The sequence below is a fragment of the Petromyzon marinus genome, chromosome 1 (assembly GCF_048934315.1).
Source record: "Petromyzon marinus isolate PM22_M1 ecotype Great Lakes invasive population chromosome 1, UKy_Petmar_22M1.pri1.0, whole genome shotgun sequence".
Lineage (NCBI taxonomy): Eukaryota > Metazoa > Chordata > Hyperoartia > Petromyzontiformes > Petromyzontidae > Petromyzon > Petromyzon marinus.
The window spans coordinates 21195215-21220217 of NC_133667.1; the positions used below are offsets into that span (position 1 = coordinate 21195215).

General features: G+C 39.6%; 1 protein-coding gene across 5 annotated transcripts; it reads left to right on the top strand.

Moving 5' to 3' along the window:
• Positions 1–702: 702 nt before the first annotated feature.
• On the top strand, positions 703–23838 carry LRRC71 (leucine rich repeat containing 71). Of its 5 annotated transcripts, none has more exons than XM_032973932.2 (16): positions 703–1071; positions 9050–9153; positions 10208–10336; positions 11937–12086; positions 12200–12275; positions 12482–12556; positions 13255–13323; positions 13478–13637; positions 13744–13827; positions 16671–16763; positions 17690–17809; positions 21199–21325; positions 22514–22605; positions 22683–22791; positions 23114–23229; positions 23415–23838. In XM_032973932.2, the coding sequence occupies exons 1-16, from the start codon at positions 1037–1039 to the stop codon at positions 23538–23540; spliced, it is 1665 nt and encodes a 554-aa protein (XP_032829823.2). In that variant the 5' UTR covers positions 703–1036; the 3' UTR covers positions 23541–23838. The 5 variants fall into 5 exon arrangements, with proteins under 5 accessions (XP_032829823.2, XP_032829957.2, XP_032829740.2 ...); XM_032973849.2 differs by having other exon boundaries at positions 704–1071; positions 21196–21325; XM_032974014.2 differs by lacking the exon at positions 703–1071 and adding an exon at positions 3501–3613 and having other exon boundaries at positions 21196–21325.
• The last annotated feature ends 1165 nt before the right edge of the window (positions 23839–25003 follow it).

Sequence of the window (25003 nt, forward strand, 5' to 3'; positions counted from 1 at the left end):
CCATTAAATCATTTTCTCTTTAAACTACAACGGTACATGGAATATCACTGGTTGCTCCACACAAATAAGGCGAATAATTTAAGCTCACCCCATAGAAAACGTGAAAACTCAACACATTCATCAATAGCACTGCCTTAAAAGAAAATATATAATAAGAAATGTTTTGGACAGTGGTCCTTCATAGCGCATATCATAATCAGAATCTTGATTTAGACTGAAATAATCTGATAAACTGCGAACCTCTTTTTCACACATATAACCAGGATAAAGGGTGATTACAAAAGTGATCTTCTTAAATAAATATTTTCTTATCCATCCTCCATATTCTCAATACAGCCTAATTCAGCATAAAAGCACTACAATTTAATGCTGGAGTAAAGGTTTGGTGTTGGCACCATATAATAAGCCATTAAATACACTAAGTGTATTCTCGAAGAACTATTCCTTCTTTTAACACATAGTAGAATAAGAAAAATAGGAAATATATTGATAATTCCAGATCAGTTTATATTCATTATTTACATTTAAATACTATTTCAGATCTGTCAGTATGTTTACAAAACAACATTCACAACGTTAAAAAAACGCCTTTCACAAACAAGTTGCATTGGGGAAACAACCTCGTAAATATCACGAACAATCACGCTGCCAGAGCAGCTGGGTGCCTTTGTTGTTGGCCATGATTCCATGGAAACATTAATGTATGCTAAAGGAGAGAGTAGCAAACATCGTCACAAAATCTACACCATTAAAAATGTAACTATCCAAAACGAATACAAAACATGTTAGGCACAGCCGTACTTGTGATATGTTATCAACATGATGCAATGGAATATTTGGAGAACGAAGCAGTTGTTAACAGGAGACCGACCTCCTGTTCAGTGCACGATCCGCATATTTAACGATGCCTTGCTTGGGGCACACTCTCAAAGTGGCTACAGTTCACCAATTCAGAATCAGAATGAATGGTCCCAGGCAGTTGTACGCTTTGTCAAACATGCGCTCTTAAAACACAAACAAGGCAGCCTCTAAAGTCATGGCGTCTGACTCAGAAAGGTCACGTTGGAAAAAGCAAGTATTTTTTGTATACATTCGCAAACTTTATCACAATAGTTTCAAATGTTTTGAAGACTAGAAAAGTAAAACGAATTTGGTATTTAATAATCATTGTATGGAAAATGTTATAACAATCTGGCTGAATTTTAAGACACTATTGCCTACAGTACTGTATAGAAGTGATTGTAAATGCATTTTCATGAATAGAATCAAACTTAATGCGTTGCTATTTTTGACATTGAAAACGTAACTAATACAGATTACATACTATTTAACAATCTATTTTTTTTAAATGCAGAAATTGTGACCTCATTTATTTCACCTCATAACCATGCTTTTGAAATAGTTCCCTTTATGGCAATTTATGTCCTCCCATGACGTAAAAGTTTGTAAAACTACAATCCAAAGTGGTTTCGTGCTTAAACGACGGTTGGAAAGCACTCAACTCGAATGTATAACTCTAAGGCAATGATGTAAATTCCACATTGCTATGGAGTCGGTGAGTTAATCTATAGGACTGTTGACAATGCCCAATGTGGTATACATTTTCTCGACCCTGGAGGAATACATGAACGTATTGGCGATACACCGGTGCATGGTTTAAAAGCAACATTTTCTCAATAATGATTTCTTTTCCTGCAATTCGCAACCCCCGTCAGAACATTTTTCGGGGTGCGTCAAAATCAGTTGTCGTGTCAAAACAGTCGGAAGACGAATGCCATGTTCAAGAGTTTATTTTAGACTGTTTTATGATGACCGGTGTTCATATTCTTGGTTCTTTCGGTAAAGTCACGTAGAAGGGAAATAATAAAATAATAAAAATATAAAACAATTCAATTCTCACGACGTTTCGACTGCAACACAAGCAATCATCATCAGGTGTGAAAACCACAACAAGAAAATTTGAAAAAATTGGCAGTTTATTTTTAACGTTAGCACCACGGAGAGCGATTTGACAGTTTGTTCAGATGGACGAGTCCATCTATGTTCGGAAAAGAGGAGGGGGGAGACGAAAAATAATGGATGCGGTCAAAATATGATGACCGGTGTGTTATGCTGCACCGGTGTACCGCCAATATGTCCGAATGCTGAGTTGACCCCCAGACGGGTGTTTTAATTCGGAAACCTTCCAACTTGCGATGCACGTGCTCTAAACATTGCACGACAATTTTATAGTCATTCATGTTTATCGTGAAACGTACATTGAAAATATAGCATTTTTTGGGGGGTTTGAAACCTTTTACGATTATTGTATTAACCCAATTATATGCACCTTAACGCCGTCAATTAGCCTACACTTAGCAACAAATAAACCCTTCAACCTTCACATGTTGATACGTACATGTGTATATATTCAAATGCATTTTGAAATCCACTGCTAGATGAATGCCTCTCCACACCGAGATGGCTCAACCATGCACTTAGATATTTATCTGGAATGTCATGTGGGATGGTTCCCATTATCCGTCTCACCGTATACACTTAAAAAGCAGACACCGAACCCAAACCTCCCGTTAATGATACAATTTCTCCTGCAATATCTGCCGGTAGGGGGGCTGATGATTGCTCCGCATAACGCGGGTATTTTTTTATATTTTAACTTGGCAAATTTGAACCGCGAACATTAATAAACCCGCAGTATTAACCAGGCCGATCCTCGGGACTTCGAATCCACGAAACTATTGATGATGAGTATGGGGGATTGATGATGTTGACCGTAGATTTGATGATGATGTGATGTATTGATGATGATGATGCTGCGATAGATTTTATGAAGCATTACTCCTAATGGATCATTCATTCTTCTGCTGCTCTGCTTTAACGACGCAGCATTTCTATTCTTAGCATTTTATTATTTTATTGTTTCCCTTCAACGTGACTTTACCGAAAGAGCTAAGAATATGAATTACTGCAGTCACGAAAGCTTTAAATCAAAATTTGCCGCGCGTACGAGACGTACACAAACCACACACAAACACACTCGCAACGCCGCTAAACAATACCGGAGTCGGCAAAAACGATGGAGACACCAAATATCGATTGAATATTGATTTGAAGCTTTGGTGACTGCACCATACTCTTTGGTTCTTTCGGTAAAGTCACGTAGTTAGAAATAAAATAATTATTTTCTAAATATATATATTTTTTATTTTCTAAATAAAACATTTGTTTGTTTTCTAAATAATTCTAATTATTTTCTACCTACGCGACTTTACCGAAATAACCAAAATATCGATTCTTAAATCGCAATCGTAGGCCCTGATCAACGACGAGTCGACGCATCGCTTCGGCGGGTGGAATCTTGAACCGGAGCCGCTCGTTGTCCGCGTGGGATGGGCGAGAAGTCCCTATACCCATTTCTTATACCTACACACTGCGCTCGGATGGAATGGCGGGTATAGGGACTTCCCGCCCACCCTTGCCCAATCAGGGCCCCGCCCCGTCCCGCCCCCCCCCCTCGCACGCGTCGTCACGTGACCGCGGTTGCCCGAGGCAACGGCAGCACCGGCCGCTCCCGACAGTGGCAAGCTGGCACGGGGTGGGCACATTGCGGCAGGTTCGTGCGTGAGGCCACACTCGCAGTAGGGACCTTACTGACGTTTCAACACAAATTAATAAATTCTGTTCTATGCGTGTGTGTGTGTTGGGAATATTCGTGCGTCCGTTGAGAGGTGAACGAGCCCCGTGTGTGCGCGCGTGTCTGTGTGAGTCGGCGAATTGAGTGGTACGTGGTGTGTGTTAGTGTGTCTGTGTGTGTTAGTGTGTGTGTTAGTGTGTCTGTTTGTGTTAGTGTGTGTCTGTGTTAGTGTGTGTCTGTGTGTGTTAGTGTGTGTCTGTGTGTGTTAGTGTGTGTCTGTGTGTGTTAGTGTGTGTGTGTGTGTTAGTGTGTCTGTTTGTGTTAGTGTGTGTCTGTGTTAGTGTGTGTCTGTGTGTGTTAGTGTGTGTCTGTGTGTGTTAGTGTGTGTCTGTGTGTGTTAGTGTGTGTGTGTGTGTTAGTGTGTCTGTGTGTGTTAGTGTGTGTCTGTGTGTTAGTGTGTGTGTTAGTGTGTCTGTTTGTGTTAGTGTGTGTCTGTGTTAGTGTGTGTCTGTGTGTGTTAGTGTGTGTCTGTGTGTGTTAGTGTGTGTCTGTGTGTGTTAGTGTGTGTGTGTGTGTTAGTGTGTCTGTGTGTGTTAGTGTGTGTCTGTGTTAGTGTGTGTCTGTGTGTGTTAGTGTGTGTGTGTTAGTGTGTCTGTGTGTGTTAGTGTGTCTGTGTGTGTTAGTGTGTCTGTGTGTGTTAGTGTGTGTGTCTGTGTGTTAGTGTGTGTGTTAGTGTGTCTGTTTGTGTTAGTGTGTGTGTTAGTGTGTCTGTGTGTGTTAGTGTGTGTTAGTGTGTGTCTGTGTTAGTGTGTGTCTGTGTGTGTTAGTGTGTGTGTGTGTGTGTGTTAGTGTGTCTGTGTTAGTGTGTGTGTTAGTGTGTGTGTTAGTGTGTCTGTGTGTGTTAGTGTGTCTGTGTGTGTTAGTGTGTGTCTGTGTTAGTGTGTGTCTGTGTGTGTTAGTGTGTGTGTTAGTGTGTCTGTGTGTTAGTGTGTGTGTTAGTGTGTGTGTTAGTGTGTCTGTTTGTGTTAGTGTGTGTGTGTCTGTGTGTGTTAGTGTGTCTGTGTGTGTTAGTGTGTGTGTGTGTTTGTGTGTGTTAGTGTGTGTGTGTTAGTGTGTGTTAGTGTGTGTCTGTGTGTTAGTGTGTGTCTGTGTGTGTTAGTGTGTGTGTTAGTGTGTGTCTGTGTGTGTGTGCCTGTGTGTTAGTGTGTGTCTGTGTGTGTTAGTGTGTGTCTGGCGTTTGTGCACAGACTGCCCTATATGACATCATAACAACAGTCTGAACCACTGGACGGGTTTCGCAGGATTGGAAGGATGCCCTGGTGGTCCCCCTCTTTAAGAAGGGGGACCGCACAGACTGTAATAACTACAGGGGCATCTCACTCCACAGTGTGCCGGGAAAGGTCCTGGCAAGGATTATTCAATATCGCCTTGCCAGGCACGCTGAGGAGAGGCTTGCGGAGCCCCAATGCGGTTTCAGGAAAGGGCGGTCCTGCACAGATGCCATATTTTCTGTCCGTCTGCTACAGCAGAGGTGTAGGGAATTCCAGCAAGACCTACATCTCTGCTCTATTGGCCTGGTCAAGGCCTATGATACCATCAGTAGGCCTGGGCTCTGGGTTGTTCTTCGTGCTTTTGGAGTCCCTGACCATCTGCTCACGATCATTAAGGACCTTCATGATGGTGAGCGGGCCCGGGTAAAACTACGTGGCCGGGAGTACGAGCCATTCCCTGTACACCTTGGGGTGCGACAGGGATGTCCTCTGGCTCCCACATTATGTAACATCTATTTTGACCACGTAGTTCGTGAAGCCTTCAATAGCTCTACCGGGGGAATCTCCATATGGTACAGATATAATGGGAGGCTGATCGATGCCCGGGTGCGGTCAAGGGATGGCTCATTATTGCTCAACCACGTTATGTATGCTGATGATTTGGTAATAGCTGCTCATTCAGAGGAGGAGTTGGAGACGCTGCTGCTGAGATTGGAGCGTGCCACTAAGAGATGGGGCCTTACCATCAGCCCCACCAAAACTAAGCACCTGCCTGGGTATTTTATACCATCGGACACTCCACCCCTACAACTCCCAATCGGTGATGGGGCAGTTGTGGAGATAGTGGAGAGTTTCCCATACCTGGGCAGTGTGCTTATGACCAGCTCCAGTTTAACAGCAGAGGTCTCACTCCGAATCAGTCGAGCGGCAATATCTTTTCATCGGTTGCGTAACGCTGTGTGGAAGCTACCTGGTCAGTCGCTCCGCACTAAGCTTCAGGTCTTCTCGGCCACGGTCATTCCCTCCCTTCTCTACGCTTGCGAAACGTAGACCCCCCTAATGGAACATCTTCGCCGGTTAGAAACATTTAGGCTAGCCTGCCTACGATCCATCCTGGGTTTAACCAGACTGGATTGTGTGAGGAGCTCCCAAATCCTTGAAAGATCTGGGCAAGGTCCCATCGGTGAGCTCTTCCGGCGGGCAAGGCTGCGATGGCTGGGTCATGTAGCCCGCATGCCCAGCTACCGCATGCCGAAACAGCTTTTGTTCGGCCGGATCGTGGGGGCTAAACGGGCGCGGCACGGGCTAGAGAAGAGATGGAGTGATGTGGTACAGGAGGACGTGGAGCTGAGTGGACTTGCCGATGACTGGTACCAGCGGTGTCAAGATCGGCCTCTGTGGAGGAGGCTCGTGAAGGACGCTACTGGGCAGTTGGAGGTAGTCGCCCTCCAACAACAACGGAGGCTGGAGGAGCGACGCTCACAACGAGCGGAGCGCCGGGTGGCTAAAGCACAGCAGGTTGGCACAGTAGGGGGCACAGGTGGTGCATCAGCCAGTCATCTCAGTCAGTCGACCCGTGGCACCTGGGTCTGCCCCGTGACCTCCTGCCAGCGGGCGTTCGACACTCCACGTGGCCTCAAGGTGCACATGTCCTGGCACAAGCGTCGTGGTGACGTCATCGCCACTTAGTGGCGAATGGCGGTTGTTGTTGTTGTGTGGGGAGCGGTGGTGTAGTGGCTAGCGCGCTGTGCTATGAACCTGGCGACCCGAGTTCAAATCCCGCTCACGGTCAGCACCAGTGACGATTATCTGAACCGGTCCTGGGCCTCCCCTAGATCAACTCAGCCTCAAATGAGTACACGGTGCGATGTGTAAACATCGCCACTGGGGAGACAAAGGCGGCCGGGCGTGGTGTTGGCCATCCACCCCCTCGTGTGCCGTGTCGGCCTTCATAAGTGCCCACTAACAGCACTTGCCCCTAAGGTTTTACGGGGGATCTTTATCTTTGTCGGCGAATTCAGAGCCAATCTCTCCGGTTGCATTTCCCCTGAGTTTGGATCGAGAAGCAATATCGAGTTAGCTGGATATGAAAGCACCAACAGAGAGCTATTGTGTGGTGCTATTATATAGGGTTGCTGTAGCAGTGAGAGAAAGAAAAAAGACTTTATAATCACGGTCAGGTTTTCCTAGTAAAGGGCTCTTGACGTCACCACGTTGACGTACAGAATCAGAATATCTATCCTGGAGAAAAATCCAATGAGCTATGAAGCTCTTTTATTTTTTTTACAGATTTCAAGTAGGGGCGGGTCAGAAAGTTACAACAACAAATGGTACACTTTGACACGTAGGCTTTGAGTGACCAATATTTAGGTTTTTTTGGATCGCGGGAATATACATGTGTCGTTAAACCTACCACCACCCGACACAACCAATTCGTCAGGTTTGTCACGTAAACAAAACGTGCCAATTCGTTACTAGTTCAGTACGCCAGTGTGTTGGAGAATACAATTCGAATACGACATTTAGCCGGTAATTACAAATAGCACAAAACCCATAGTGCAAAATATAGGCAAGGTAAGAAAATCACTAAACTTAAATGTACTCAAACGAAACCATTTTTATTTTACCAGGTAAAGCCCACTGAGCTATTAGTTATTTTTTTCAGAAGCGACCTTGCCACAAATGATAGCTCAACGAAGTGGCTTATGTGGAAATGTATAGCAGGCAAATACTCTGAACATGTACGGTATTAAATAAGCATTGGTGTAATTGCATTCCAGTGATGATAAGCTCCTGCAACTTCAAAGTCTTCCCTCCGCCCCATTGATGATGCCTGATCGTCCAGGACACACATTCTAGATACGTTTTATAATTAACATGTGCTGTACAGTACTGTATTCAGGAATACCTCACTGGGTCTCAAACCATTTTAAAAAGGGTCCTTCTTTGGGATGTTTGGACATTCCTTTCCAATAGTTGTTTTGTCCACACAAACCTGAATCATTCTCAAGATATTATTTCCGGAGGGTCTTGTATTGGCATCGTTGGCCTATAATATCAAGGGGTTTGTTACGATCTTAAAGCACTATTTGAGTTTGTGCTCTCTTTGAGAAGATATGTTACTGTAATTTGTCCTTCAGGTGTGTGGAGGCTCCCATCCAACAGTAGATATAGACAAGGGCTGAAGTACATGTTCAAAATCTATCATAACTTATGGGACCAAACATCACTGAAATAAATTTACGCAAATGACACGTCGTCCTGCTGTGCCCTTTGTGATTGAGTAGCTGCAGTGTGAAGGACAATGTAGAGGAAACCCCATGAGGAGTCAGGTTTAGGTGGATAAATGTCCATTAGCAAATGGTCAGGCACTCTTTATCACTCTATGGTTAAAGGGAAAAAAACAGACTAAGTTAGATAATCACCAAAATCAGGATATAAAAACAGGTGTTGATTACAAAATTATGTTTATATATGTTTTTGTACTATGTGCAGTGCTTTCTGCAGCTGATTGGAACTTATTTCATGGAGCCAGCATTAACTATGGTTTTACTTCAATTAAATACATATTTTAGAAATGGATAAAAGTCACATAGAGTAATATGTCTCTTTTGCAAGGTGGGGTAGAGACTTTTAAATACAGTACTCTACACACACAAAATGTATGTTAGGGTATTCAGTATTGTGAAAATACAGCCATTGCCATGGTGAAATGGTCCCTAGCATTCAGAACACCTAGCTCCTTGTGTACAGGTCAAGTGTGTACAAGTGTCTAACCCTCGAGCACTACTTTCGAAAGGTTTCACTGCTCCTTAAGACGGCTGTGGTGACAAATTGCCACCTGTGCAAATAAGAACACATTATTTATAGTCTGAAGCTTCAGGTGGTGAACAATGTGCCAATCAAACAACAGCTCTCTTTTTAAAAATTCAATATAATTTAAAAAAAGCAATCTACAGTATGCACTGCAGTGAATGAATGTGAATAATTGTTTTGCTGCATTTAAACAAAAAAAATGTTCACCTGATTTTACCTCTGAATATTACCACTTATGATGTACAAATTATATTATATGATACTAAAGTACTGTATATCGATAATTCAATAATACCAATTGCATGTTAACATTTTATCATGTAAACAGTGCACTAGAAAGAGTCACAATGGGGAAGAAGACAGAAAGAGCTGCAAGAGAATCTAAAGGACAACTCAGTAATTCAACTGAAGACGACAGCATAAACACCCCTGGTAAATAACTGGTACTTATTTTAGAAATGAATGATCTTTTGCAAGTCATCTCTTACTGTCTTTATCAAAAATACTGTATAACTATATGAATGTCCATACACGTAATTCTAGATATTGCATATATGTTAGTTTCCATGTTAACTAGGGACCTTTCCTGCTATTCCGAGGACATTGCTTTTAATGGAGTTGTCCAATTAAATGATATAATTAAAAGTCCCACTTTTTGTTCATTCTGTAGTATTACAACACTCAAGACAAGGCATTTATTTAGGTGTAGTACTCCTCGTTTGCAGTATTGAGATTTTCTTCAGATTATTTTTCATGGTTTATTTTGTATATTAGAGGCGGTAACCCTTAATTTAGCTAAAATGGCTTGTTTATCAAGCAAAACGCATACTATTGGACACTTTGTCATAATGAATGGCACAACATGTGTCGTTCCGGAGGGTGTGCAGATCCTCGTTTTCATAGTATAGATTTTATTGCGTTCCTGAAAAAGGAACACAGGGATATGAGATCAGATACAACTAAAATAATGTTGTACATTACGAAAAGTAAGTGGACTTGGGCAGAACAGGTCGCTAAAAAGGATGATGACCAGTGGTCAATAATAACAACAGATGGCATCCAAGGAATGGAACACATCTGAGAGGATGTCAACCAAAAAATGGAGTGATGAGTTCAATTCATGCGGAGGTTCTGGATGGATTATTGCACCACAGGATCATGAGATGTTGTGGTGGCTTGGGTAGGCCTTCATCCAGCAGTGGCTTGATCGTGGCTCATAATGGTGTTATACTGTAGTTGCCTGTTGGCTACTCTTATTCTATATGTACTGTATTTGCATATACAATGAATAGATGAGAATGGTGTATATGCAACATTATTTGATGGGTATAAAATAAAGTGAACTGCTCCTGAAAGACTTTGGCTTAAGGAATGACTAATTAGGCTTATATTGTATTTTATAACATGAGTACGTATTCAAATTGCTTGCATTTAAATGATGAATATGTAAAATTACAGTAAACATTTTTGGCTGTCACTGTTTCAGAGGAATATCAATGCAATGGAAACTTTGAGCAAGATTTCACTCAATTGTGCACCCTAACGGGGCTGGCCAGCACTCCTGCTGTTGTCAGAAGATCTCACCCTCCCACAGCAATGGAAAACACTGGTGCAGGCAAGTTGACAGGTTATATAGCAAAATCGAATATACTGTGAATGCAGTACGTTATTTTATTATTATTATTTATAGAGTAACATTTTCTGCACATCTGATCATTTACGATGGGCCCTTAAATGAGTTGACCACCTTTTTAATATAAATTATTTAAATTCCTTATACAGCAGTGATATGGGGGGTCCATATCACAGATCCCATAATCCACAGCACACCACAGAGGTTAGTACCATAATCCATGATATAATGTCTCGTCAACACGGTGTGCCACGAATTACAGATATAATTAGCTGCGCAATGCCATTAATCCATGACAAATTGCGGATATGTTACGAGCAGCTAAATTAATTTTCAATAAATTCACAGATTACGAGGTTACGGGTTTTTAAAAGACCAATATGGTGCAAATGTACCATATACGTCTATGTAAAAGGATTGTTTGCATTTTTTTGACTTGATATCCAAGTAAAAAATGCGGATTGCTTTTCTGATAAATCACGTCAGCTCTGCTAGCCTACTGATGCTAAATAACAAAACAATTATTACCTACACTTTTCCCTGCAGCTCCACATAACCCGTCCGCTTCTATGGATCGTGGTTTGCGGACTGTGATGCGTTTTTAATACGTCGCAGTGTGCTGCAGATTTCAAGAGGAACGAGCCGCGAAAACGATGAATCTGCCAAAAATTAGTGGATTATGAGGTCAGCACAGCTAACAAGTTAATTATCGGATGCCGCCAGTGCGATGTGTGGTGGATTACGGGAGGAGTCACTAACCACCAATAATTCATCCGCGAATTACTGGAATTTTCAGGTTGTGCTATATTTATAAATACTGTAGTGGTGTTCCTGCCACTAAACAGTTGTGCAAAATGGATAATCCACAATTCATGTATCAATATATATCCATGCAGTATATGAATAGACAATAATGAGTAGGTCATTAAACCTCAATTTGAAAATCCACTATATGCTGTAAGCTGGTTGGAGTGTTTTTTTTTCAGAAACTTGTAGAAATATAGCCTCACATCCTTTACTATTAATGAGAACTGAAAAGCAATGCCACATTGGACAGGCTGTTCTTGTATGTGTGCTCATGGTAATACTGACTTGAGAATCTGTGGCCACCCCAGACTGTAACTCATTGGGTATTATTGGGCAGGTCCAACCAGCTTCTGGCCCTTAAAAGGGCCTTTTATCAGCATTTAGCTCTGCTAATCGTATCTGAATTCGAATTACTGGCGTCCGTTTTGTCTATATAATGGCATTAGTTGTGTTCAAGCTGACATGAAAACACGTAACAGATGGGCAACAGGAAGGCTACCATCTCCCATATCAACTATGAACCAAAAAGTAAACCACTTGTAGTCTGTTCTCGTTCAATGGAAGAATAGCAAAACTACATAAACGCTGATGGATAACAGACCTCGACATTGGCATTTAGCTCCTGAACATACTGTATTGACATTAGCAACAATAGAATTGGTAAGGTTATTGCACTTAAAAAGACATTCTCTATATAATTAAAAAGCTCTTTAACAAAATATCTAACATGAATACAATACTACTTTTGAATTATGTTTGCATACACTTACGACAGAAAATGTTCAAAACGTGGCTCCATCTGAAGAAGATATTACTCCTACAACATTTACCACCAAGGACAAGTTTGTGTATTTCAAACCATGTGTGCAAGTGGAGCCGGAAAACGAAGACAACAGAAGTTCTGTCAAAGAGATATACATTCGAGGTATTCTGAACAATTAAAATTGCATGACACGGCAATTCTAACCACAGGCATTTATGCAAAAACTTTATATTTTTTACATCCTGCTTTTGTGTGTACTGTACTTATTTCAACAGGTTGGAAAATTGAAGAAAAAATGATGAGCATTCTCAAAAAGTGTTTACCAGCAATTCCCAGCCTCACGACCATTAAGTACTGTACATTTATTTTCACGAGTACATTTGTAATATAATATAAAGTGCATGACAACATATATAGATAATAATCAGTATAAATAGCATTAATAATTACAATTGGTTGCAGTCTTAGATGCAAAGTGTAACTTTTTTGTATCATGATCTACTATAAAGAAATTGATGTATTGTAAACTTAAGTTTTTACTGATGTGTGTATTGCAGTTTCTGGAATGCTGGAATAGATGAGGACACCTTGGATATGTTTGTATCAGTTCTCCCTCTCTGTACAAATCTCAAGTAAGACTTCCTGTTAGTTTCTTCCACGGGTCAGGTTTTGTATATTGTACAATACATATCTTAATAGTCGCTTTAACTACGAGGACTCTTATACGTTTTGTACCAAATTAAAGCTATGAATACACTCCCAAAAGTCAAGTAATAAAATGTGGAAATTCTCCATACATGTGAATGGCATTTAAATTTAATTCATATTCAATGACCATGTGCTAAAAAATATATGCATGGACTCATACCGAATCAACATATGTCACGATAAAGGTGATGCGGAACAATGTCACATGGCATGAGACAGCTGTGAACGATCACCTAATAAGACAACCCAAAGCACATTTAGGATTTTTTCCTACTCAACCACATAAATGCATCCTGTGGAATAATCCTCCCAGTGGAAAAGAAACATCCCATCCCAAGTTGAATACCTGCCTTTTAAAATTGGTCGAAATTTCGCATGCTGTGCAGTGTGTTAAATAATTTGAGCTTGAAGAATAAGACTAGCCTGATTTAAAGTAAAATATTCTTTTAGCAAATATTGTGCTACTTGAAGAACTTTGCAAAATGTCTCAACCAAATTAAAGAAAATGTCTTGTCAACAGTAGGTAACCAGTGCAGTGGATTTTTACAACAAAAATATCTGTATATTGCATTAAATAATACACTTCATGCTATTGATATACATTTCCTTTCATGTAATGCAGGACTCTTGTGTTGGAAGGAAATCCTGAGCCAAAACTGTCATACCATAAACTAATTGGAGAGGGAATTATGTAAGTAATTTATATTTAAAAAATTACAGTTGTATTGTAAGATATTTATTTTGCAAGTGATTTTTTGTACATAACAATATTTTTGGGTTTCAAAAATATTTTAAGATGTTTGGTGAAAATTCTACTTTGCATGCATTTGTCTCACGGTTTATAGGATAGGCCACCTGTCACTCAGAAACAACCGGATCGATGATGATGGTGCTCGGCTGCTGGGTCAAGCCCTCTCTACTACCAAGACAACCAATAAAACCCTACTGAGCCTAAATTTGGCTTACAACTGCATTACTGACTTGGGGGGAGGCTACATTGCTCATGTAAGGCTATTCTCACGGTGATTCTGAGAGACAAAATGCTTATTGATCTATGGGTGCATATCTTCCTTTGGTATTGTATTCAGCACCTTTCTTCATGATTTTGCAGGGTCTGCGTTTAAACAGGACTTTGCTGTGTCTTTCACTGGCGCACAACAAGATTGGTGATAATGGAGCTGTTAAACTTGCAGAGGTTGGTTTTGCATTGGTACAGTACATTAATAGTACATTAGAATGCATCAGGTTAGTAGCCATAGTTACACAACAAACATTTAACATATATGGTAAGTCCTCGCTTAACGCATTTTCACACAACGCGTTTTCGCTATAACACGGTTCTTCTATTCGGGAACACTTTTCGCACAACGTAGAACGTGCCCATTATAACACGATTTCTGAGCGGTCAATGACAAACTACTTTCTTAAGCTTGCGTGGCTGAGCGGTATGATAGAGTACGTGGAATGATACAGTACGCAGCGTACCCTCATCGCAAGTTCTTTGTCATGCCATGGGATGACTGCAGGCTGATTTTATAGTGCAAATGTGGTGCATTACAGTAATTCCTTGTTTAAGCTGTTTCGCTTAACGCTGCACTTTTCAGGAATGCATCTACCACTTTCAACAAGGAATATCTGTGTTTTAGCACATGTAGCAAATATGTTCCCGATGGTGCTGGCTGTGCGTCCTCCAACCCATTTCCTATTGTGGTGTAAATCTGTACCTCTGTCTTGTACTTTTATGTCACGTGTTCATTCATGATGATTCCATAAAGCACAACCCTATCTGTTATTCATAATAAACGTTTTTAGGTTAGCTCGCGTTATTTATAAATGTGTCGTAACCCTCCACCACCCGACACGGCCAATCAGTAAAAAAAAGTGTCACGTTGACAAAAGACAAATAGTTCACTAATTTAGCCCACCGGTGTGTTGAAGAGTGAATCCACAACATTTACAATTTTTGAGTACGACGTTTCGCTGGTAATTACATCCAGCATCATCGGGCAATTTGCCAGAATAGTGAAGCCCTCACTTGCTTAAATAGAGCAGCGGGGTGACGTCATCATTTAACTCATTCAAGTGCAGTGATTTGAAGCGGAGGGGAGGGGTATTGTAATTATATACTTTATGTGATGTGTTATTTTAACTGCGTTTGGTATAACCTTCAAATGTCTGCACCTTTTGAGGAACGCCAGCGAATATATAAATTTAATCCGCTTGATAAGGAGCTTCTCCAATTTTCTGGTTTTAAGAAAAGTATCCTCCCCATAGAGGTTAGTCAGTTTAACACGTAGGCTTTCGCGACCAATAGTATTTATAATAAACGTTTTTGGGTTAGATCGCGTTATGCTGTAGTTTCTCATTCAAGACCCAGCTCGATATTGCGACAAGCTACACCCGACCAGAATAGATTCCAGTGTCTCACGCACTTCCTATATTTCCCTGATTCTCTACCTTAAAATTTCTAAAACTTTCCACCCTTAATATTTCTAACACACTAACTCAAATTAGTGCACTTAATATAGTACAATACCCACTAAATCCTTTATCAACCTTATCCTTTTGCTGATGACCCTTACGTCAATATCTTCGACACCTGTTTCTAGAATCTGTTTTTGTTTGTTCATCAGCTTTGTTGGGAAGGGCACCTCAAAAAAATATTTGTTTTTTTTTTCGTCCAAAGTCTATGTTCACAATCAGAAACACAACTCTGCACGTATCATATCATTGGCATACTGCCCCAAGTTTGGGGACATTGTATAAAAGTTAACACTTGACCAACAGATACCAATAAAGATATCTCCACATCCACCTGTCTTTATTCCTCTTCATCTCATAATCGCTCCACCACCTCTATTTTGTTCTTCAAGTTGTAGTTCTATATACAGTATTTTCCTGAAGTTTGGGCTGAAAACAGCCAGGATCTGGAACAATCAAAATGCACAGGGGAAATGCGGTATTAAAGTCGTTACCTTCAATCGATAGTTATAACAAAGGTATGGTGCGCATCTGTCATTGCTATATTTCAATTCAATGTACATTATAATGGATTAAGCTCTTTAATCATATACCAGGTGATGCAACAACGGTGGAAGGGAAAAAAATATTTACCTTTCAACTAAGTACTGACTTGCCAGGGCAAAGAGGTTTGAGTACCTTGTAGCTCTGAGTACTTATACGGGATAGAGGCACTGATGACAGATACTCAGTGAGAGGTGAGCCAAATTGTGCTCCCTTCGCCAACGCGCACTAATTGGCATGGTGAACTATCGTCAGCTGCCCCCTCTCCCACGACCAACACAACTAAACTATAGCCTCCACTCCCCCCCAGCAGCACTGGATCCATCACCCATGGTGTTGGTTAGGATGGTGATGGAGCAGTGGGTGCTAAGAATCACGAACCGGGCGCTTTCTGGGTTTGACCATCGCTATATACAACACACTGACTCTGTCTGGCAAATCAGAACTTGTTGAACTGAAACCAGAATGAACAAACTGGGATATAGTGCGACTCAATGAGTTGAGACAATTGTTTACAAAATGAGCTCCTGCAAGACATGTAATGAGGCTCCATGATGTTGAACAATTCAAATTATGACTATGTTGGTCACTTGTGCTGCTCAATAGTAATACATCATGAAACATGACATACCAAATGAATAAATATTGATGCTTAAGGGATTTGCAACCGATAATCAGTGGTGTCTGTTGTGATCCACCATTTCCTGCATCGCATTACAAAGCTGGATGAAGCTGTCAAATAATTCCATCTAACTATCCGGTGTACCAGGTTTACTGTATAAAAACATTAAGTTGATATATGGACAATGTTTGAAATTTCTGTATATCAATAAATCTTGTTTTTTCCCAAGAATGGGAAACAAGCAAAGCTATGTGATATGCTATCTTAAAATTGTTCATGTGAAATTCTTTAGACAACCATTCTTGAGGTGTTACCGTGAAGGATTTGCAAATCGTCATTGTATTGAAAAATGTGAATGCATTTAACTCGCTAAGATAAAATGTACTTTTCAGATCTTGGCTCGATTTCCACTGACACATGAAGAGGTTGTGCAACGACGTATTCTGCTCTCTGAAGTAAGAAGCAATATAGAGATCCAGAAGTCAGTAAGTGCCTTGATAATAAGAATCCTAATTCATGTTGACCACACCACCCCCTTGTGCGCCATGTCTGCTTTAATAGTGCGTGTAGGCTTTAATAGTTTGTCATACTTCTTTTCCATGATGCAACCAAGCCACCCCTGGTTGTACCGAGCCAGCCTGGCACGTTTCAGGAGGTGCCAGATTTTTTTTTCCACTGTAGAAGTCAAACCATACCACTTTCGTTACACACAATGGACGAGTCGAGACATGTGGATGATACGGTGATGCTCTGTTTGAATTGTGTACTGACTGATGTCACATGCAATTAATGCACCAGTAGCCCTGCCCCTGGCCTGCTTGGCCCTGAACCAGATTATGATGTCTTGTGAGGCCAACATATCACGGTGTTGTTCTGGCTGAGCACAGCAATGGCTAGGCTCAGTCGAAAACGTATTTTCAAGACTGCAAGGGGGATCCTGATCTTATTGTGGGTGTCAGAGCTTTACATACATTTGTCCACTTAAGCAGCATTGCACACCTCTGATCCAGCACTTTCGAGGCAATGGTTCGTGGATCACATAAGAGATTTGTTAAATGTGCAAACTTGCGATGTATGTATGAATAAATAAGAATGGCCTTTCCTCACAAGAGTGATTTTTATAATTTAAACTTGAACACCGCACTGCATGCCAATACATGAGTTCATATTAAAAGGGAAGAGGTTGACAGCAGGTCATTTGACAAATGTGAAGACCTTTTAGTCACTCTAATTTACTGTGTGGACATAATTGCATTTTATTTAAATATCGTTTGTTTAGTCTATTAGTAAATGTGTTGCTATCCAGTTTTTTTTATTTTCATAGATGTAGTTGTTTCTACTTGTTATGCCATTTGTAATTGTTTTTACAGCCTGTTATGTGATACACTAAATATTTATTTCGTTTTAAAAGGTTACCTCCTTCCAGCCTGTGACTGTACGTCGCGCAGATTCCAAACTGGACCACCATAGCGTAATTGACAAGGGCGAAAAGGCTACAGGAAAGGGGACAAAACCTTCCACGAAGAAAAAGGTAAAGCACTGGTGTAAGATAAACATGTATTGCCACAGTCATGTAATTTCAATAAAGTTTTGATTTCATCTTACTTTTTGATCCCATTGGACCAATCACTGTTAACCAATAAAACGTTAGCGCGTAATTTTTGTTCAAATTATATTCTGTGCATACAAAATATTTGCACTCATGAATCTTACGTCTCAAGTTCACTATTTATTTCCGATTGTAACCACCCATTACAATATAAGCATGGGCCCTTCAAAATATGTTTTATCTTATTAACTTATTAATACGACAAAATATCATCTAGTGAGGCAGTAAGAGTGTTTGCTAAGACATTGAAATGTTGCCAGCATGCTGTATGAATTGGAAAACATAATTAAAATCTGAAAGAAGAAGGAAAAGTTACCATGGGATGGGACAAGGTTATTATCATGCTATTACATATTGGGGATAGAAACAAGTTTGATACCTCTAGAGCAGTGGTTGTCAAAGTGTTGTCCCCAGACCATCAGTGGCCCGCGCCGGTTCTCCAGGTGGTCCACGTGCTGGTTTATCTGGAAATAATGACAGTGTTTGAACCTTTTGTTTTGAACATTAATATTTTACGAATTATATTAATAATAAAAGTTAAGTAAACTACCCTAACCCTAATATTTAAATGCCCCCACCCTAAAACAAACCTTTAAAAAAAGTTTTTATGTTCTAGGAATGTGAATAATTTAGTATGACTGAATTTTGATTTAAAGCTTTCGTGACTGCAGTAATTCATATTCTTAGCTCTTTCGGTAAAGTCACGTTGAAGGGAAACAATAAAATAATAAAAAATATATAAAACAATATTTTATTGTTTCCCTTCAACGTGACTTTACCGAAAGAGCTAAGAATATTAGTATGACTGGTTTGTAGAGATAAGTTAATGCCTTTGTCACCAGGGGTGGGGGGCTGGGTGGTCCGCATAAATGTTTGCATTGGCTGAGTGTGCCTAAGGCGAAGCAAGTTTGAGAAACACAGCTATAGAGGGACAAGTTTTTGTGCAGTCCGAGGAGGTGTTTATCTAAATTTATCCTGCTTATTATAAAAAAAAAATTCACACAGGCAACTGGAGAGCACAGACTAAGTGTTTTTAACCTAGCATAACAACTAACAATAACTTTTTTAAGTATCATAGTTAAGAGACATACATCATATAAACTATTACAAATAATAAAAAAAACATGCTTAAAAGCTCTAAATAGGATAAACAAGAATATATAAACACAACTATGGAAAAACAAGTGTGGTTTTAAAAAGACGAATTAGAAGAGCTGACCATACATGGGGCGAGCTTTAGATTTGTTTTGATAGCTTGAAGAAAGCAAATAATTTTGGTAGGGAAGGGATATTTGGGATTCTCACTTGTAATGGTATTCCAGTTAAGATGAGCCAACGACTTGAAGCTTGTATGGTTTGAAGAGATATAACATCGGGGTGAATTTATATCCTGCGTTATTCATTGTCATACTGACAATGTGTTCACTAAAACCATTGTTCCTGTTAAAACCATTGATTGTGGCCATACAGCCCAAACTATGGGCCATGCAGTAAACCACTTACTATCTGTGCTCCTTCAATGGAGGAATAAAAACTACATGAGCTAAATCTTTACTTAAAGCTTTCATGACTGCAGGAATTTATATTCTTTGGGTCTTTCAGTAAAGTCATGTAGATAGGTTCAAAGAAAATAACAAAAAACTACGACATTTCGATCGCAACACAAGCGGTCGTCATCAGGAATAAGGGGGTTAGCCTCTAAAGGCAAACTGTTTATAAAGGTTTAAAATGGGCGTAGCCCAAGTGTCAGCAACATGGGCAGGGTAGCTAATGTTAATGTAAGGGAAGTTGCTGCTAGAGGCGATGGTAGTAGTGGGTAGTGATGGTGCTGGTGGTGGGCTTCCACCAATAAAGGGCTGCCAAGTCTAAAATGGAAACATTACAGCCAGTTATGACTTAAACTAGTTGATAACGTCCTTCCAGTGATTGCTAAGTTTGTACCCATCTTCTCGGTTTAAATTGTGTCTATGTCTGTATATGTGGATGGCTTCATGAACAAATCTTTGTTGATAGCCAGTGGGTTTGCAAAGTACCTTCGTATTAGAGAAATCAATTTCGTGTGAGCCAACCGCATTAAAACAATGATCAGCCATGGCCGAGGTATTGGTCCTCCCGTGTTTCAGATCTGCCTTATGTTCACGAACAAGGTCTGAGACATGTCGCTTAATTTTCACAATGTAACTACTGCCGCAGACACAGCTTAGTTTGTAGACGCCGGGGTATTGCATGTCAGGGATCATTGGCATTTAGCTACTGGACATACTGCCATTTACAATATAGAATTTATTTGGTAGAGACTGTAGAAAACCTAGGAAACACAATGGGTAATGTGTGGTTATTAGCACCTTTACTGGGGTATTGCAACTTTCGATATGTTTAGATTCTGATACTATATACTGGGGTCTTTAGGTGAGCTTAAATAAAACTAAGCTGATGACGGTGGTTAGGGATGATATTCTTTCCACCTTCAGTTTGAATTGAGAATTATGGGGGTATAAGGGAACTGATTATTTTTACCGTAATGTGCATAATACAGTAAAGAGATTCATGTCGGTATTAAGAGATCAGTGTTTAAGCCGATAGTAATGTCAGTTTCGGCATGGATCGTGGAGGTGGACATAAGAAGAAACACCAAGAAAAGAAACCAATGGCCTTTGAACATACATAGATGCTTGTGAAAATTGCTGTAAGCTTCATGGCATGATGGGTATGCAACTTAGACATTTGGAATGGAATGTCAGAAACATTTTAAATGTAATAAATAAATAAAGTGATTGTCAAGTGTAAGCCGCATGTGCAATGAAGGTTGTCAAGGAAAAGACCAAACGCGATATGGTATGGTTCTTTAAGTGAAGGCTATGGAGGTTGGATGTATTTTAACAGTTGCAGGATCTGATAGAAGAAAGTGATGGCAGAATGTGGTCCTTAATTATCATTGGCTGTAAGAACTTGCTGATGTTAATATTGACATTAATATATATGCATTGAGGTTTATTTTTTTTGTTATGCATTAAACAATTAGTCTACTCACTGTTAATAGCACACATTCCAAACTGTACTAAATACTATATTCTTGGTTCTTTCGGTAAAGTCATGTAGAAGGGAAACAATAAAATAATAAAATTTATGATGAATAATTTTATTATTTTGTTATTTCCCTTCTACGTGACTTTACCGAAAGAACCAAGAATATGAATCCCTGCAGTCACGAAAGCTTTAAATCAAAATGTACTAAATACTGTTGATTTAAAAATGTATGTAATATGTTTGGCATAATTAATTCGTTTGTGATTTGAATCTTTGTACAGCAGGAACTGGCACAGTTTGGTAAGAAGGACGACAAATCATCTACTGGTAGCACAACCAGTGGAATTTTAGGCTCAGCAGGGCCACTAAATACTTCACTTAAAAAGGATGAGTCCAAGTTGACAAAGAAAGGTAAATGCATTTTTTGAAACTCATGTAATAGCAATTTTTGGGTGGTTATATATAAACAAACCCAAAAATAAATATACATTTTAAAGGTAAAGTTGCTAATAACTCCCAGCAATAACGTTATAATAACATTGTGAAGATCAATACAATTTTACCGAGTTATTAAGTGATTCAATAATATACTCCACGAATCCTTGGCAAGGAATTGGAATAAACTATTTAGAAATGGACTTGGAATTATGATTCTGAACTTAATTCCAAGGTTTTCGTCACATTGTAAATTATTACATTTTATTGCCTTAATCTATGAGAGTCCAAAAGTTGGCCTATGCAAGTCTAAAAATGAACATGTTGATTGATACCTGTCCTAAAAATACCGCAATACTATCAAGGACAAGATTCAACCCATCACTTTTACATACGTGGCATTTGAATGTAAAGAAGTGAGCTGTTATAGTGATAACATTACTAGAACTGTTAATATTAATAGTTGAACTTGTTTAAAGACTTGGCTTGCATGAATATTTTTGTCTATATTACTCCATGTACAAATGCCAAAAATGTTATCAATCATCTATCCTATTTAATCCAAAAAGCATGACTGCTCTGCAGACAATTAACATGGAAATATTTATTCTGAAAATATGGCATGTAATACCTGTGAACTTGCCTAATTTCCTCATTTAGATCCACCCAACTCTCCAGCAACAGTGCCTTATGTTTGCACCACTATTTAATGCGATGTTGCTCTCAATGGGAGACTGCTCCTTGTCCACTTCTCCCACCGAAAATCTCCCCTCCTGACCATCCACAATACCGACTCCTGCTTTGTTTCCCTGCTGCCTATGACTTCTCTCCATAGAATGTTTTCATTTTAATCTACATTGCATTTTATTCTAATTTAATACCCTGCCTCATCCATCACCAAAACCATTTTGTCATAAAAAGTCCATTCTATTTTCTTGATTATAACCCCCTTCTCCCAGGCACTCATTGATATGCCTGATTGCAACTGTCTTCAAATTGGCACTATTAATGCAAACTATTGTAATCATAAAAGGTGAGCGGAACAGAATTAGTTAATTGGAACTGCATGGATATATTTAATTAGTTCAATTGTTATTGGCCTTTTTGTGAACATGCTATTTCAGGATGGACTGTAGGTGCATTTTAATATGCTTGCTTTTGTAGTTTCTGCAGTTGGGGATCTGGCCAAAGGAAACAAAGGCAAAGGAGTAAAATCTGGCAACAAGGACAAGAAGCCACAAACATCTGAGCCAGAGGTAATTTAATATATTTTTCATGGCAATAATATGATATTCCAATTCAATTTTAAACCTTGAAACAATCTTTTTCACAGATGCATGAGGCTCCTGAAGCAATTAACCCTTTGATGGATCACGTGGAGCACCACAATGGTCAGATTTTCCTTCCTGGAAATCAATGTCTCATCAGTCTCAACCTGGCATGTATGCTCTTCAACTTAAAATCATCACAAAGTGACCTCATATGTATTACACAAATTCCATCACCGGATAATGTATTTTACGAGGCACCCATTGCTTTTTTAGAATCGCATCAGTTACAAAATGAAATCAGAAACATTAATGAACAAACTTTCACTCTTTATGTTAATAACAGTAAGTCAATGAATAAATGGTCAATGTAAGTTGTTTCATACTTGAAAAAAATCTATAAAAAGTGAAGGTTGCTTCAACTGACCATTGATTATTATCCATTGCTCATACCTCCAAAACCTATTTAATCTGGATGGATTTTCCTTTTGACAAGGGAATAACATTGGACAAGTAGGATTGGAGGCTTTTCTTAAATCAATCCGATTTCAACTGGAAGTGAGTGGCACTGGGGCCAAAAAAGCCACAGGAATAATGAGAATATCCTTGCAGGTAATTACATCCTACTGTATATTTTGCAATTCAATTATACTTTATATTGTTATTCATATATATGTTTTAATGCTAAATTGGAGTGCAATATCCCCTGAACATCATGACATGTACTTTTTCCGCTTGTATCAATTTATTAGAGTGTGTGTATTAATATTTTGCATGCTATGTGTCTTCATTTCCAGAGAAATGCTTTTCCATCGGAAAGCAAATCATTTAAAGAAATGTGTGAACTGATGGAATCCAGAGACCCCATGTACAAAACAGTGACCAATCCAGCCGAGGAAGATGAGAGTGCAGCTATGAGCTAATGCCTGTCACATCACTGTTTGCACACTACCCTCTGGAGGAAGCAAAACTTGGAATAAGGCTGGCGTTGGTGTGCACCAGATTTTCTGTGATTATTAAGTATCCATTTAGGCATGTTATTTGTTTTCACTTATAGAAATTGGTAAAAAAAAGAATAAAGCTGTTGAACGTTTTGTAGCTTAAGCTCATAATATTGCGCCATTTCTGCTGCCCATTCACTTTCATCATTGTTTGAATTCACCTTAATGTAATAAAATGCAATCAACAAGAACCAAAATAAATATGATTTTAAAAATACAATTATGGTTTGTATACAAAAAGGTTGTGCATTTGAAAATGCTATTAGCATTTTCAATTGTTTCTTTGTAATTTCGTTTTTTTTTAATGTGTGAATAATTATACAGGAATCCCCCACTATACGTAAAGGGGTGCATTCCTGGGAAATGCTGCAACTCCTTTGAGCAAGAATGCCAATTTAGTGTATATGATTATAAGTTGACATACATTTTAACTTTTTATTTAAAGCTTTCGTGACTGCAAGGATTCATATTCTTGGTTCTTTCGGTAAAGTCACGTAGAAGGAAAACAAAATAATAAAAAATATATATAAAACAATAAAATTCTCACGACGTTTCGACTGCAACACAAGCAATTATCATCAGGTGTGAAAACTACAGCAAGAAAATTTGGAAAAAGTGGCGGTTTTTTTTTTACGTTAGCACCACGGAGAGCGATTTAGCAGTTATTCAGATGGACGAGTCCATCTATGTTCGGAAAAGAGGAGGGGGGAGACGAAAATAATGGATGCGGTCTGAAAGCCACCGTAAGCGTGAACAATCAATTAAGACCCGAACTGGTTTATCAAATCCTTCCAATGATTGCTAAACCAGAATCCATCTTCTCGGTTGAAATTGTCTCTGTGTTTGTAAATGTGGATAGCCTCATGAACGAATCTCTCATGGTAGCCAGATGGCTTGCAAAGAACCTCTGTCTTGGAGAAGTCGGCCGTGACAGATCACTGTTATAATTCAATAGGTTCACATGACATTCACGCGATTTTGGACGATTTTTGACCCCCCCCCCCCCGTCGGCACAAAAAGTCAGACCCCCTCAAATATGACGTCACAATGCTCTGCCCCACCCCCCCCCCCCCCCGCCAAAATAAAACATGCTTTAAATCGCTTTAAACTATTGTCATTGTAATGCGTATTTAATGTGGCGCTGAACTCTGATGTAGGAGAAAACATTTATTAAAAAGTCTTTAACTAAGTAGAACGTGTTGTCTATATTTAAAGTTTCGCATTTTTATGTGACGTCACATTTCTCAAACACCCCCGCCCCCCCCATCGTCACATATCGTCACAAATGTCTGACCCCCCCCCCCCCCTAGGTGCGTGACGTCATTTATTGACGGCCCCATTGCTCTTTCTCTCGCACCCAACTCTCACCCCTGATACTGAATCTA

Coding starts and splice junctions, on each gene's coding strand:
- LRRC71 (XM_032973849.2), top strand. CDS start 1,037: ATGGCGTCTGACTCAGAAAGGTCACGTTGGAAAAA. Junction 9,154..10,207: donor CGACAGCATAAACACCCCTG/GTAAATAACTGG, acceptor TCACTGTTTCAG/AGGAATATCAATGCAATGGA. Junction 22,792..23,113: donor CATCAGTCTCAACCTGGCAT/GTATGCTCTTCA, acceptor CCTTTTGACAAG/GGAATAACATTGGACAAGTA.